The sequence below is a fragment of the Conger conger genome, chromosome 17 (genome assembly GCF_963514075.1).
Source record: "Conger conger chromosome 17, fConCon1.1, whole genome shotgun sequence".
Taxonomy (NCBI): domain Eukaryota; kingdom Metazoa; phylum Chordata; class Actinopteri; order Anguilliformes; family Congridae; genus Conger; species Conger conger.
This window is the reverse complement of record NC_083776.1, coordinates 36,004,132-36,019,188: the sequence shown is the minus strand read 5'-3', so window position 1 is coordinate 36,019,188 and position 15,057 is coordinate 36,004,132. Positions and strand designations below refer to the sequence as shown.

The 15,057-nt window shown below is 40.8% G+C and overlaps 1 protein-coding gene across 3 annotated transcripts in view; it reads right to left on the bottom strand.

Moving 5' to 3' along the window:
• Positions 1-12,243: 12,243 nt before the first annotated feature.
• Positions 12,244-15,057, bottom strand: part of col28a2a (collagen, type XXVIII, alpha 2a) — a 95,317-nt gene continuing 92,503 nt past the window's right edge. For all 3 annotated transcript variants that reach the window (XM_061226215.1, XM_061226216.1, XM_061226217.1), the window contains 3 exons: positions 14,234-14,435; positions 13,739-13,930; positions 12,244-12,873 (listed from right to left, as the gene is read on the bottom strand). In XM_061226215.1, coding sequence (XP_061082199.1) covers positions 12,866-12,873; positions 13,739-13,930; positions 14,234-14,435 — 402 coding nt within the window. In that variant the 3' untranslated portion in view covers positions 12,244-12,865. The remainder of the gene's footprint in view (positions 12,874-13,738; positions 13,931-14,233; positions 14,436-15,057) is intronic.

Genomic DNA, 15,057 nt, shown 5'->3' with positions numbered 1-15,057 from the left:
GCTCTGGAGCACGATGCAGGGGGGTCCAGCCTCACCCAGCAATGGGAGGGCTTTGGTCAGGCAGGAATCCAGGATGAAAGCACCTCATTGTACCGGCAGTGACCCCCAGTATTCGAAAGGTCATCTGCAACTCTTCTGAATGTGATCTGTGGAAGCCTCATTCATGAAGATGTTCTCGGATAACATAATCTTAAGTTCATGATCCTGGTGGAGAGGCGGCCTGTAGCGTAGTGGTTAAGGTACATGACTGGGACCCGCAAGGTCAGTGGTTCGATCCCTGGTGTAGCCACAATGAGAGCCGCACAACTGTTGGGCCCTTGAGCAAGGCCCTTAACCCTGCATTGCTCCAGGGGAGGATTGTCTCAAGCTTAGTCTAATCAACTGTACGTCGCTCTGGATAAGAGCGTCTGCCAAATGCCAATTATGTAATGTAATAATGGTTATACTTGTGCTTGATTGATTCAAACGAATAACTGACATCATGAAAAAGCTGGTTTAAAGTGTTTTTTCTGTATCTTATGTTACCTGTTATAGATTAATATTGTGTAAATGTGCTTCACAGTTGCCCCCTTTTGTGAATATGGCTCAGAGCAGTCCTTGTCCTGTAAATAAGGCTGCATTTCAGCGTATCCTACACTCTTCATGCCTAACATTCATGGTCAATCAAATGTTATTAAAGCATGAACACATAAGCATGAGCACAGTGCTGAAACATGCAGTACCTCCAGGTCACCAGCAGGCTAACATGTCTAGTATAACTAACACCTAGAGACATGATCATATCCATATAAAATGCATACATACACACATAACCACTTCACTATGTTCATATTCAATGTCAATTCCTTAGGTTTTGCTATACACTGAAGACAGTTGAGTTTGATGTCAAAACATGTATATGAGATGACAGATCCAAATCTCAGCTTTTATGTCCTGCCATTTTTATGTAGATTTAGATTTGTTAAACAACTTTTGTATCAGACCACCCAATCTTTAGGTGAGAAAAAGTATTGAAACATGTGACTCAATAGTTCTGAATGTCTACTCATGGTTTTAGCCTTGGTTTTGCCTGTGAAGACTGCATTTATGTTAGAAAAGATAAATCAACATGAAGACCAAAGAGCTGTCTTTGGGAGAAAAGCAAGCCATTTTGAAGCTTAGAAAAGAGGGTAAATCGATCAGGGCCATGTTTCCCAATAGCAGTGTCTCAGCGTTTTACGAAGACTTGAAAGGTATACTTTACTAAAGTTTTCTAGGCGTGTTCCCCGAACTGTCGCTTAGGAGGTTGCTTAAGTAATGGCTTCTACTTGCAACTTTACTAGGCCCATCGACTGCTCCAGGATTGATTATTCACTCCATGCAATGACTGCTTGACTGCATTATGAGAGAAAGTAGTGTTCTTTATTCAACACAAAAACTATGTTTAAAGTGAGAGATAATGTCATAATGGTTGGCAAAAGCCGAAAAAGACAGGATATTCAAGGAAAAAGCTGAAAAAGACAGGTGGTTGTCCAGCTCTGGATGTACAATAATATTTGTCACAAAACTCTTTTTTATATTGCTGTTTTATATTTTATGGAAAACTGGTGTGAAGTGGCTACAGTGGGCCGGAGGCTTCTAATACAACTCTCTTATGCTAGGCTGCCAAAGCCTTATCCTGCCACTGTGGATTCATCTGTAGCACCAAGCCTGTCCCCTTGCCTGACAGTGCCACCCGTTGGGTTCCTCCCATCTCTTGACATGACCGCAGTCATCTTTGCTTTCACTTAATTAATTTGGATTGACATTTAGGTACTTTATGTACTACAATTAATCTGTTTATATGTACAACCTTTTTTTTTTACAACAAACCAGTGTCAACCAGTGGCAGACGGGTTCCCCCTCTGAGTCAGGGGATTAAATCATGTTTAGCTGTGGAAAAATGAAAACAAAGTTTTCATGCAGTAGATTTTGATATTTATTGATTTATCGGACAAAGTACGCACACAATACAAATAATATATAACAATAATAATCCATCCATAATCTTAACCCACTTATCCTGAACAGGGTCGCTGGAGCCTATCCCAGCATACATTGGGCGAAAGGCAGGAATACACCCTAGACAGGTCGCCAGTCCATCGCAGGGCACACACACCATTCACTCACACACTCATACCTACGGGCAATTTAGACTCTCCAATCAGCCTCACCTGCATGTCTTTGGACTGTGGGAGGAAACCGGAGTACCTGGAGGAAACCCACGCAGACACGGGGAGAACATGCAAACTCCGCACAGAGAGGCCCCGGCCGACGGGGATTCGAACCCAGGACCTCCTTGCTGTGTGGCGGCAGTGCTACCCACTGCACCATCCGTGCCGCCCATAATAATAATAATAATAATAATAATAATAATAATAATAATAATAATAATAATAAAAATAAAAAAATAATAATAATTATTATTATTAGTATTATTATTATTATTATAATAAACTTCTATGTACATAGTGCCTTTAATTCATTTCATGCAAGTACTTCACATAGTAAAAATAGAAGATCATAAAATACCTACACACAACACTGGAAATGGTACAAAGACAGAAAAAACTGAGATAAAACAAAATTGTTGATGGCTGGATACGCACAGTGTATGCAGTTCAGAGAGGCAGGGGGATGCATCTGTAGCTCCAGGATTGGTCAGATCATGGCGATGAACCAGGGCAGGAGCAGGGCTGCAGCAGTCCGGGACCTCAGGGCGGGGAGCCCAGCGGGAGTGGACTATGAGCTCAGGGGTTGAGGGCCAGATGCCCCAGGAAAAAGAGACAAAGAAGGGTGTGAGGCACTGTAGATGTTACCGGTCATAAATAGATGGTGCTCCTATACCGAAGTAAATAACTGAATAAAATTCTAAAGTTCCAACTAATGTGCCCAATGCACAGAACACCACATGCACAGAACGCCTGTACCACATGTACCTCGCCAGTGACTAACTATGACTAACCCTCCAGGCTACCCTAAGGCCTGTTCAGTGCAGATTTATAGAACCAGGAGCCTGTCTATGCCAACCATACACAAAATCCACATTAAAAAATGCACGCGCCATTTCTTCAGCATCCTGGAGGGACAACATCTTCCTCAATTTAGAAATGTTCCTCAGGTGGAAGAAGCCCACAGCCACAATGAGAAGCTTTACAAGCATTTCTGAGGCATAGCTTTGTAAAATTGTAGCACACACAGTAAACCTTCATCTTGAACCTATTCCTCCATCCATCCATCCATCCATTTTCACCCACTTATCTGGAGTCGGGTCGCGGTGGCAGTAGGCTAAGCTGGGTATTCCAGGCATCCCTCTCCCCAGCACCGCATTCCAGTTCCTCCTGGGGGATATATAATCTCTCCAGCGGGTTCTGGGTCTACCTCAGGGTCTCTGCCCAGTTGGACGAGCCCGGAAAACCTCCAAAGGGAGGCGCCCGGGAGGCATCCTGATCAGATGCCCGAACCACCTCAATTGGCTCCTTTCGAGCTCCCTCCGGATGTCTGAGCCCAGCCACCCTATGGAGGAAGCTCATTTCAGCCGCTTGTATACGCAATCTCGTTTTTTCGGTCATTACCCAAAGCTTGTGACCATAGGTGAGGGTTGGGACATAGATCGGAGAGCTTTGCCTTCCGGCTCAGCTCCCTCTTCACCAGGACGGTCCGGTGCAACACCTGCATTACTGCTGACTCTGAACCGATCCGCCTGTCGATCTCATGCTCCCTTCTACCCTCACTTGTGAACAAGACTCCGAGATACTTGAACTCCTTCACTTGGGGCAATGACTCGTTCCCAACCCAGAGGGAGCAATCCACCGTTTTCCGGCAGAGAACTATAGCCTCGGACTTGGAGGTGCTGACTCTCATCCCGGCCGCTTCATACTTGGCTGCAAACCGCTCCAGTGCATGCTGAAAATCACGGTCCGATGAAGCCAGCAGAACCACGTCATCCGCAAAAAGCAGAGACGCTTTTTCCTGACCTGACCTGGGAACACCTCGGGATCCCCCAGGAGGAGCTGGAATGCGTTGCTGGGGAGAGGGACGCCTGGAATACCCAGCTTAGCCTACTGCCACCGCGACCGGACTCCGGATAAGCAGGTGAAAAAGGATGGATGGATGGCTTTCAAAACTGTGCGGTTGTGAAACCTCTTTCGAAGAAATTTAATTTAGATTCTATTGTCCTAAGCAACTACATACCTATATCCAACTTATTGTTCATGAGCAACATACTTTTTAAGGTAGCTTTTAATCAACGTACTTTCTGAATGAAAACATACTATAGAGATGCTATAGAGCAGTTCCAGTCAGGTTTTAGATCTAAACACAGCACAGAGATCACTCTAAGATAGTTCATGATCTTAGACTCAGTGCTGAGGTTTCAGTTCTTAAGTCTTTTAGATTTCAGTGCAGCTTTTGACACAATTGACAACAATATTCTAATCAATCGCCTTGAAAACTGCATTGGTTACCCCAGATGTGCTCTTCACTGGTTCCAAACATATATTACAGGGAGACAATTTTATATTAAACACTGGCATTGGTCACTGTTCCATCTGTATTCACCAGCTCCCCTACAACAGACATCAGCCCAATCATGATACCTGCAAGGCTCCCCCGACACAGAACTGCACCCAATGCTATCGCCACCACGGACCTTTTACCTGCATTCATAGGTCAGCACTAAAGGACAGCTTAGTGTCCAGTGACATTGTGCAGCTGGACTATAAACTGGCACACAAATTCTAACTCCATCTATATTTACAAACTGCAAAATTGGTACAATAATATATGATATATAATACAGGTCTGATCAATAATAATTTATGAAGAATATTTAAGATTAAATGAGAAAACGAATGAAAAGATGGTGAGACCAACTGATGTATTTTTACTTGACACCTGTCAATATGAAGCAGCACGTTCAGGAACATGTTTTCCCATCGTACAGTCTGAATGAACTGAATGCCATTCTTACCCAAGTACAGTGATGTGATCCCTCTGGGTCACATCCCGGCTGATGTGTTGCTCCTGGATCCTCCTACAGCTGTGGAATGGACACGAGTAACAGATAAACACGCTGAATTTGCAATTGAGTGCCCGAGCAGACAACTCAAACGCCCAAATGAAATGAAGTGAAAACCACTACCTTTGTTCTTCTGTGCAGTCAATGGACCGAGCTGACCTCTCCATGCAGGCAATGGGAAGAGCAGACCTCTACATGCAGGCAATGGGAAGAGCAGACCTCTACATGCAGGCAATGGGAAGAGCTGCTTCTTCTGTGCAGCCAATGGCCAATATCTGCTCTGCACAGCCAATGTTACGGGCTGATGTCTTCCCTGCTCAGCCCATATCATGCTCTGGGCAACCGATGTTAAGGGCCATTCTCTGGTCTGCATAGCCAATGTTATAGGCTAATGTCAGGTAATGGTCATAGCCAAAGCAAGCTCTATGCTGTCCATGGGATGACCTTGTTCTGTCCAATCCATGGGATCACCTTGTTCTGTCCAGTCCATGGGATCACCTTGCTCATCATCCACAACCTGGGCACATATGTTAAAAAATTATAAATTATATCTTGATTGTTAACTGAATGTGGAATACTACTTTGTTTCTCATTCATGGATTCATGAATAAATGATCAGTGAATTTTAAATGAATCATGTTCAATTCTATCCTAAATTATTCTTTACTCAAACAAAACCCTCAATTTTAGCATCTTATTTTGAGAAATATGACAATATTTAAATATATTCAGTGGTTGTGAAACACTTCTACATGATGTTTGATATTTCCATATACAGTAGGCTATATTCTTGGCTGACCCATGATGTATTTATGCATTTATTTTTATCTGATACATTTATAATTAATTATATTTTAAATAACAGTTACTCAGTTTTATATAATATTTATCCCAGGTATGTTTACCGCAAAAGAACGATTTATGAAAGGAACAAATTGATACTAATGTACATAAGTAGATGACATGGACAGTTTAAACATAACAGCAAAATTACTTACCGGAAACAGAAAGTAATTACTTAATTACTTAGGCTACTTACCGGACAAAACCACAACAACGAAAAGTTCATTTTGGTAAATAAAGGCAGTCTCTGTCTTGTTCAGTGAGTATTGTAATTGTTTTGAAAGATTCATTGGCGGTAAATATTCAAATATACATCATGTCATGAAATTCAAAAATTCCAAACCTATGACCGTTATTTTACTGTGACGTGCGTTATTTTTGCATTGTGTTGCCTAGAAATGTTGGCTACCTTAGGGGCGTGTAAATAAACACAGTTCGTAAATAAACTAAACGTTCGTTAGAAATTACTACGTTTTTGTTTGTTTTTGTTTTTTTAATTACGTTCCAATCCGCAGTAACTTGTCTTCTTACAGTCTTTAAAATTTTAAAACGATGAGCCAATAAAAACGGATGCGTTCAAACTCATTCAAGTGCGCATTTTTGACGTCTCGTCAACGTCAACTAAATGAACTATTCGACCGCTACTTCGTTTTTGTTCAAAACATTCTGGATGCGTTTTTAAAAAAGGCTTAGCCCTTTAGAAATGCTCGCTACATTGCAATATAACTGGTAACAACCAAAAATGTCCCTGTGTCAAGTTGAATAAATCCCTTACAGTTTATCCTATATTTGAATGACAAATGATACTATGAATTTTTGTTATGTATATATATTTTATTTCATAACAATGGAAGATTATGGTGTTGGTGTGTTATGAGGGTACCGGTAAAAGACCCAAGTGCAGACCAGAAATGGAGCACAAAAACAGGGTTTATTAAGTCCTCAAAAATAGATAATGCACACAGGCCGACCACTGGAATAAAAAGTAAAACACAAAAATCCAAAGCTCAGAAGTTACAGGGAACGTGGAACAAAAATATTCTCCAAAAATCTTAACTAAAAAAACCAGCAAAAAATACCATCAATGAGGAACAAAAGTTTATACAAACAGCACAGCACAGCACAGCACAGCACAGCACAGCACAGCACAGCACAGCACAGCACAGCACAGCACAGCACAGCACAGCACAGCACAGCACAGCACAGCACAGCACAGCACAAAGGTAAGCAGAGCAAAAATTTGACAGCAGTTCTCACCAGCCTTACGGGCGGATACTGGCACGATCTGACAAAGACAACCAAACAAAGGGGAGCTTAAATACCCAGAGGAGGCAACTAAAAGGCAGAAGAAAACGAGGAACAGGAGGAACCAATCAGGACAATGATTATGTAAATTAACTGAGGGGAGTGGCAGACAGAGGCAGGTGAGGGCGGGGTCAGGACAAGGAAAACAAGAGCACATGGTGAGGCAGACAATCACAGGCAATACTAAGACAAACGTTTACCATGAAACATAAATATGAAAAATAATGAATTACAAAAAATCAAGGATAATAAACAATGAAATAAACTCACAAAACAGATCATGACTTGGTGTGGTTTTATGTTTATTTATGTAACCCCGAAAAAAAACAATTAGGCTTTTTGCATATGTATCTGACAGCACAGATGAAAACCATTGGCTAGATGAGTACACAATTGCCTTATTTATCGATAGAGCTTTTTGGCAAACAATTGAAAGTGTTGTGTGACACAAACCTAACAGAGCCCTTACCTCAAGTGACACCATTCATGCAGTCATGTATGATTGTGTCAGCACCATGCTGTGGGGATGCTTTTCATTAGTAGGGACTGGGCACATTGTTAAGAATGAAGGGAAAAAAATATGTGTAAATACTGCAACAGAACTGTTCAGCAGGACAAGGATCCCAAACACAAGGCAGGACAAGGCAACATTTGAGCAGCTGAATAACAAAAAGGTTCATGTCCTACAGAGATGGGGACTTGAGTCAGCGACTCGACTTGACTTGGACTCGTCCAATAATTACTTGAGACTCAACTCGGACTCGTCAATAAGGACTTGTTAACAATAAGAGTCTGCCAAATGGCATCATGAAAATGATGAAGTGAATAATGTTACAGCCAATGATTATTTTTTAGTTATTCATAGGAAAGATATTCCTCAGTTAAAACACTCCGAACGCCGTTTTACGTGCCCCACCGTGCGCCTTTTAGTAGCAACCGTAGCAACACCCTACGCTGTATTTCTTGCAGCATAGCTTGCTAAGATTACAGTTCCGCATGTTCTGGCCTGGCCTTTGAGTTTAAATAATTCAGGCACACCGAGCCAAACAAAATGATTGCAACTAGCAAAATGTGGAGGATTAAAATAAAAGGTGTGGGAGCAACCACCAAATTTCAACAGACATTTGAAAACTCATGGAAAGGTAAGTCAGTTTACCAGGACCAGAGCTGATCTCACCGCTGTTCACTGTTGCGTTAACATAACTCAGTATAGCTAGTATATGTTTGTGTCACCGTTTAATCAGCATAACAGAAGCTCATATTTTCTTATTTTGTTGACTGCCAAGTTGTAACGATGTTAGCTTGCATTTCAAATGGTTGATCTTGAAAAGTTATGCAAGCTAGAAAACCACGAGCGTAAGGTACGGTAACGATTCAACAAACTTCTTCAGGTTGGCTTGAAAAGCCCTGTACATTTTCATTATCAACGTACTTCACGCAAGCAGCTGTGTTTTCAGTAAAACGGCCATGTAATGGGATTTTGATCTGGAGCCTGATCAAGGGTTGCACTATTTTAAAAACCTTTCAGTATGGTCTTTAAGATCGATATGCAAGCAGGAGCGCGAGTGTCTTGTTAGGTGACGTCATGTACTAGTTCTGTTGCCACTAGTTCTTATTCTGTTGTTTTTGAAGTTAAGGTGAATGTGAAAAGAAGAGTTGTAAGATTTGACAATTTTATTGTCTACAAATATGAACTGTATTTTCGAGAGAGCTTGTTTGTAATTGACGTTAACATTAAAAGCTACCATAGAAACCGAGTTTGCCATGGACTGTAGTTGCATGCAGTTTTGAAATGATTTATAATTTTACTAGTGCAATGGCATTTCTTGGGATTCGAGGTTCTCCTATAGCATAATGTAGATGTAATGTAGTCCCAGGATCATAGCTCCCATTTTCTTGCATATCTAGTCTCATTAGATTTTTATTGATTAAAGTAAATGCTTAACAGTTACCTTTCATTTTAAATGAAAAAGTATGAGTATATTAATAAACCAGTACTGCAACGTGATTCAAATTTAAACACTTTGTATCTTTGTTTACAAATAAAGTCATAATTAGTCACAGATGCATATTAAGCCTTGTCCTAGATTCAATTTAATTGGAGATTATCCATGAAAAAATGCATTTAGTCCAGGATTAAATGGCAAAAAAATGTTTTGCTTACATTATGAATCACATGAGTCACACAGAGTTCTTAAAAAAATAGAGTGGTTATTTAATATTATTTATTGATATATCAATTGCCTACCACACCAGACCTGAGGTTTTAGCAAGCCTTTCTCCAGACATCTTGAGAAAGGCTTTGCCAAAACATTGGCTCAGGCGTGGTAGTTCATCGATACATGAATAAATGAATTTAAAAAACACTCTTTTTGTGTACCCTTGATAATACTGCTTCTTCAGTTGCAACACCCTTGATGCCATATACAAAATACGTCTTCTACACTTCTGGTTTCTATATCTTCAATTAGCATAGAAATCATGATGAACTTCTATAGCCATACTGCACCATTCAGGCTGCACCATTCGGGAGACTTGATTTGGACTCTAGCTCAGAGACTTGAGACTTGACTTGGACTTTCATTTGATGACGTGTGAACATCTCTGCTACTGGTAAAGCTGTACTAGCATGAAAAATTTGGTGAAAATCGGCCAATATTGGGGGGTGACATGCAGTCTATTGAAGAAGCAGATTCTTGGCCGCACCTACTGGTGGAGAGGGCACATGCACCTGGGTTGCGTTCCCGAATCGGCACAGGTGATGAAGTATGTCTGTTTCCTCAGTATGGGGCCGCAGTGCCAGTTGTGTGGTGGGGTTAATTTCATTTTATTTATCCTTCAGCGTCACCGTGCAATGAGCAACGGTGAGTCCCCATTCATTGTTGTATGATAACTTTCCGTATTCCTTGTCATTGGCGCCACCTAATGGCACAAAGTCAACATTACAGTGTGACTGACCAACCGACAAATGAATGGACCAACTGACAGAGACCTATCCGTAGTCCCCCCTTCAAGGGGGACAACAAGAGTCTTACTAACAAGAACTGTAATCTTTTCGTAGCTACTAACAAAATCTACACCTGCTGCTGACCACACGTAGTGCTTGTGTAAATTCAAGAATGCACATAAATAATGCTTGTCACTATTGGAAATTTACATTTTAATTCATATTGCGCTCTGTTATGTAAACAATACGCAGATGCCTTTGAAACACGTGATATGAACATGACAAACAATTAAAAATATAACACATTTAGTTAAATTAGTTGGCAATTAGCAGGTTTAAGATCCAGATTAGGTTCATGATTGTGAATTATCTATGAAAATCGACTCAATAGATTACACATTCTTTGTGATGCATTTGCTTACATAAACCGGAAAAACTTTAATTCCGTTAATGTGCAACTGATCTGTGAGGCACACGCTGCTACTGCCGTTGTGGAGCGCACAAATGGGGTCTTGAAGGCAAGATGGATCTGCCTGGAAAATAAAGGTGGTACCCTTCTTTATGCACCCGGGAAGGTGTGCAAAATAATATTAGCCTGCTGTGTCCTGCACAATGTGGCCATTAAACAGGGCCTTCCCCTGCCTGAAGTCCCCAATGCAGAGGAACGACTGCCTCCGGAACCAGCTCTTGGGCCTCGAAATGCGGCTGTTATACAGAAAAATGTTTAATTTACGTTGGCTGCAGACTGACTTATTTTTACATTACGTTACATTACGTGGCATTTAGCAGACTCTCTTATGCAGAGCGACGTACAACAAAGTGCAAATCAAACACAAGAACACGTGGAAAAGTGGACCTGAGAGGACAGTACAGTTCCGAGTCCTAGTGTAAACATACAGAAATTCAGAACCCTTGAAGAGTTGTTTGGAGCTGTACAGTATAAAACAGAGCTTTAGGCTATTAAGATTCAAATAATTTGAAGACGATGCATACAAAACTGCAGTGGGCTATATGTTATCTGTATCCTTTCTTGAAATTAATGTTAAATAGCTCTACATTCCGACACTGATATCCATTACGCACCATATCGCACAATATAACATTACTGGTTTCCCGTTTCCACTTCATTCAATCCGAAGAGAAACCCCCACAAATGTTCTGTTTGTTTGGTGGGACTGTACGACCTAGGTTAAACTATACTAACCACTAAGCTATCAGTGATGGTTTTCAGAATGTATTATGATACAACAATTATCACCTTACCATCTGGGTTTGATGTTGTCTCCAGTGGAGGCATGTCGGTGTCTCCGTCAGGTATAATTCCTGACAGAGAGGTCTCCCCAATAATGCCAGCGATGCGCTCGTCAGCAGGTGATATTTGTGCCTGTGAGCCTCCTCCTCCTGTGGCTGATGCATGTTTTTTTTGTGCGCTTATGCGTTTCTTTGCCTCCAGTTTCATGTCAAACCATTTACGTTTAACCTCGGATATGGTGCTATTGTCTACAGAGGCACCATTAACAGCATCTGTCACCTCCTTCCAGGCCTTCGCTTTGCCTGTCCCTGTCACAACACCACTACTGATAGAAGAAAATAAAATATTTTTGACCCAATAAAATATATCAAGATGATTTCGATCTCCGCTTCGGAAAAGTTTTTTTTTTTTTTTTTTTTTTCTTTCTCTCTCTTTCCTTGTTTGCGCCATGATGACTGACAGGTCGACTGGATGCGCCTACACCTACACCTTTCATTGTCTATTCATGGGCGGGGATTTATGCTAATTGCTGATTACCGGGAGCGCGCTTTCACTTTACGATGGATTGGCATTCATGATCATACACGTGTTTACGATCAGATCTGAGTTTCCCGCGGCATTCATGAATCCGGAGTAGGTTTTTAGTAGCGTGGACATTCATGTGCAAATCTGCACATAGATTTACTACTTTCATGAATGAGACCCAATGTGTGTCCATATATTAATGCTGCTAATGAAAACTCTCTCCTTACAGCTTGAAAATGAGTCTAATACAAGAAAATATTCAACAAAACTTCCCAACCTTCTCATTCTGTTTTCTTTGAAGTTAAGGTGAATGTGAAAAGAAGAGTTGTAAGATGAGTTTAACAATTTTATTATCGTTGTAACTGATGAACAAACATATCACTCAGCATTTTCAGTCAACTGTATTATCATTCAGCATTTTCATGTGCTTTACAGTAAACTATTATCACTGAGTATTATCACTGATCATTTCAAAGTGTTTTACAGTAAACTGCATTATCACTGAGCATTTCCAGGTGCTTTAAAGTAAACTATTATCACAGAGCATTATGACTGATCATTTTCAGGTGTTTTACAGTAAACTGCATTATCACTGAGCATTTACAGGTGCTTTACGGTAAAATACATTCTAGTGAGAAGTCCTGAAGTGCATAATATTACATTTTGTTCCAGCCCTTTTTTGTTGCTGGTTGGCAGCATTTTTTAATTTGTTGTTCCCAATGCAACCCACATTGTTGAAATGTATTTTTATTCTTTAAACCTTCAAACATTAAAAAACACTAAAACTAAATGTAATTTAGTTGGCATAATTTCACAATTGAATAACATATTGCATTATTAGACATTTGGGTAACAGAACACTGTTAGCAAAAAATTGTATAACATTTCATATTAGTTTCCTCCTGGGAGAAAAAAAAAATACTCTGCTGGTTCATGGTTCATACTGGAATGCACTTCAGCCTCCTGTTGGGGAAGAGCAGAGCAGCATTATTATTTCAGTATTACATCATTACATTACATATTAGATTTTAGCAGATGCTTGCAGACTTACACAGCTTATGATCTGTTAATACAGTTTACGATCAATCCATACAGTCAATACAGCTGGATATTTACTGAAGCTATTACCATTTCTTTAGTATCGTCAACATATTCCATGAAAATACCAAAAGAAAAGGTTTCTGGTCCAACTCCCATTTAGCATTCAATGATTCCATTAATTTCCATTGTGCATTGAAGTGATTAAAACAGCTCAGAAACACATTTTTATTTTCAGAAAACCCAACGTATTACTAGCATAAAACATGGACAGTGTAGTTCTTTCTTCTTTCTTTCAAAATGGAGCAAAAGAGACAATTTACTCATTTAGATAGGGACTATTTTCAGTATGTTGGTGCTACACATTAGTATACATTCAATGTGGTAGTGAATAGGCAAGCTGAACAATCTGAAGCCACAACAGCCATTCAGTGTAAATTCTGAGTATGCACATTTTCGTTTCAACTTTATCAAGTAGTTTCAGTAAAATGTACAAAGGGCAGGAGGTTCGTAATGATGAATTATGCTAACCAAGGTAACCGTATTGTTTTAATACATTTTAGACAATGAATTTCTATGACTTCCGGTATATTTGCTAGATGGACCATGATTGTTTGTAGGATAAAGTGAAAGTTAGACAGACATGATCAGTTTTGGTTTTTCTATAGGATATGTTGACGATACTGAAAAAATTAAAATAGCTGGTGTTATAATTTAAAGTACCCCACCTAGTTAACTAAGCATTATGCAGCACTGCCAGGTGCACAAGGGATACCTGCACGTTCCATACCTGCCCGGGAATGCACACATATCTCCTTGCAGTGAGCCTCTGTGTCGAAGCGGTTGCTGTTTCCTTCACAGCCACCATACCAGAACTGCGCACAGGCGTTGGCCTGTTTGTCATAGTACCAGCGGATGTTGTAGTCGCGACAGGGACCCTGATCCAGGATTAACCCACAGATTGGGTTCAGGGGAATGGACTCTGATGGAGGGGAACAGAAGACGGAGAGTGACCATGAGTCACGGAGAGCTGCTCACACAATCCTCCAATACTCAACACCTCTCAGCTGAGTCCATTTGCCCATTTGCCTCACCGTTTTGCCAGCTCTGAAAACACAAACTTATGGCATTATATAATAGGTTCTTGGATTGAGTACCACATGTGACAACAAGTGTTCTGTCCAAGGAACCGCCGTCTTTTCTCCCATGTGCAGCACTCATCACAGGGGTTATCTGCTCGTGTTTGAGGTGAGTGCGTTTCCTTACACTGCATTCTCGTGATTACCTTTAGGTAGAACTGGCTGAGGCTGAACCTTGACAGAAGTAGAGGATGTCGAGGAGGATGTTGACGATTTTGACGTTGTTTTTGACGATGAAGCTGACGTGTTGGAGGTTGGGGGTTCAATGAATGGAACAACAGGCTGGAGATGTACCACAGTCTTGCTACCTTCAGAATCTGCAGTCTTTCTGCTGTGCTCTCCATAAACCTGTGTGAACACACCAACATGCAAAGTTAAACATGATTTCATTTCAGAAAATTACACTTTCTTTTAACAAACCAGGTGTCAAATATTTTTGATGAGACAACTTAGAATTCTTAGCAGCAGCTGTGTATGTACTCTCGTGTGTGTTTGTTAGTATTTTAGAATGTTTTCACCCCAAATTGATTATTACTGTGTGAGATTCAGACTGCTGGAGAAACAGATTCTCAGCCCCGCCTACTGGTGGAGAGGACACACCTGGGTTGCGTTAACTAGTCAGCCCAGGTGCTGAAAGTGTGCTCGTCTACAGAATGCGGCTGAGACCAGGAGATCACCTCAGGGCACCAGTCGTGTGATGGGGTTTATTTCAGTTACCCTTCAGTTGACTGATCATTTGGGAGGAAGACTTGAAATCAGTGGGGCTGGTTGGTTGAAAAGTGGCAGTGAGCTGAAAAGCTGTTGCTGGGATTTACTTTCTTTTGCTTTTAAATTTTTGTTCATTGTGTTAGTTAATGAGGGGGAAGGGCGAAGACTATTTATTTAATTTGTCTCGGTGTGTCTCCATGAGAAAATCCCAGAAGGGCCACATCTCCCTCCCATAGGAGTCACACAGTGTGTGAGATACTGG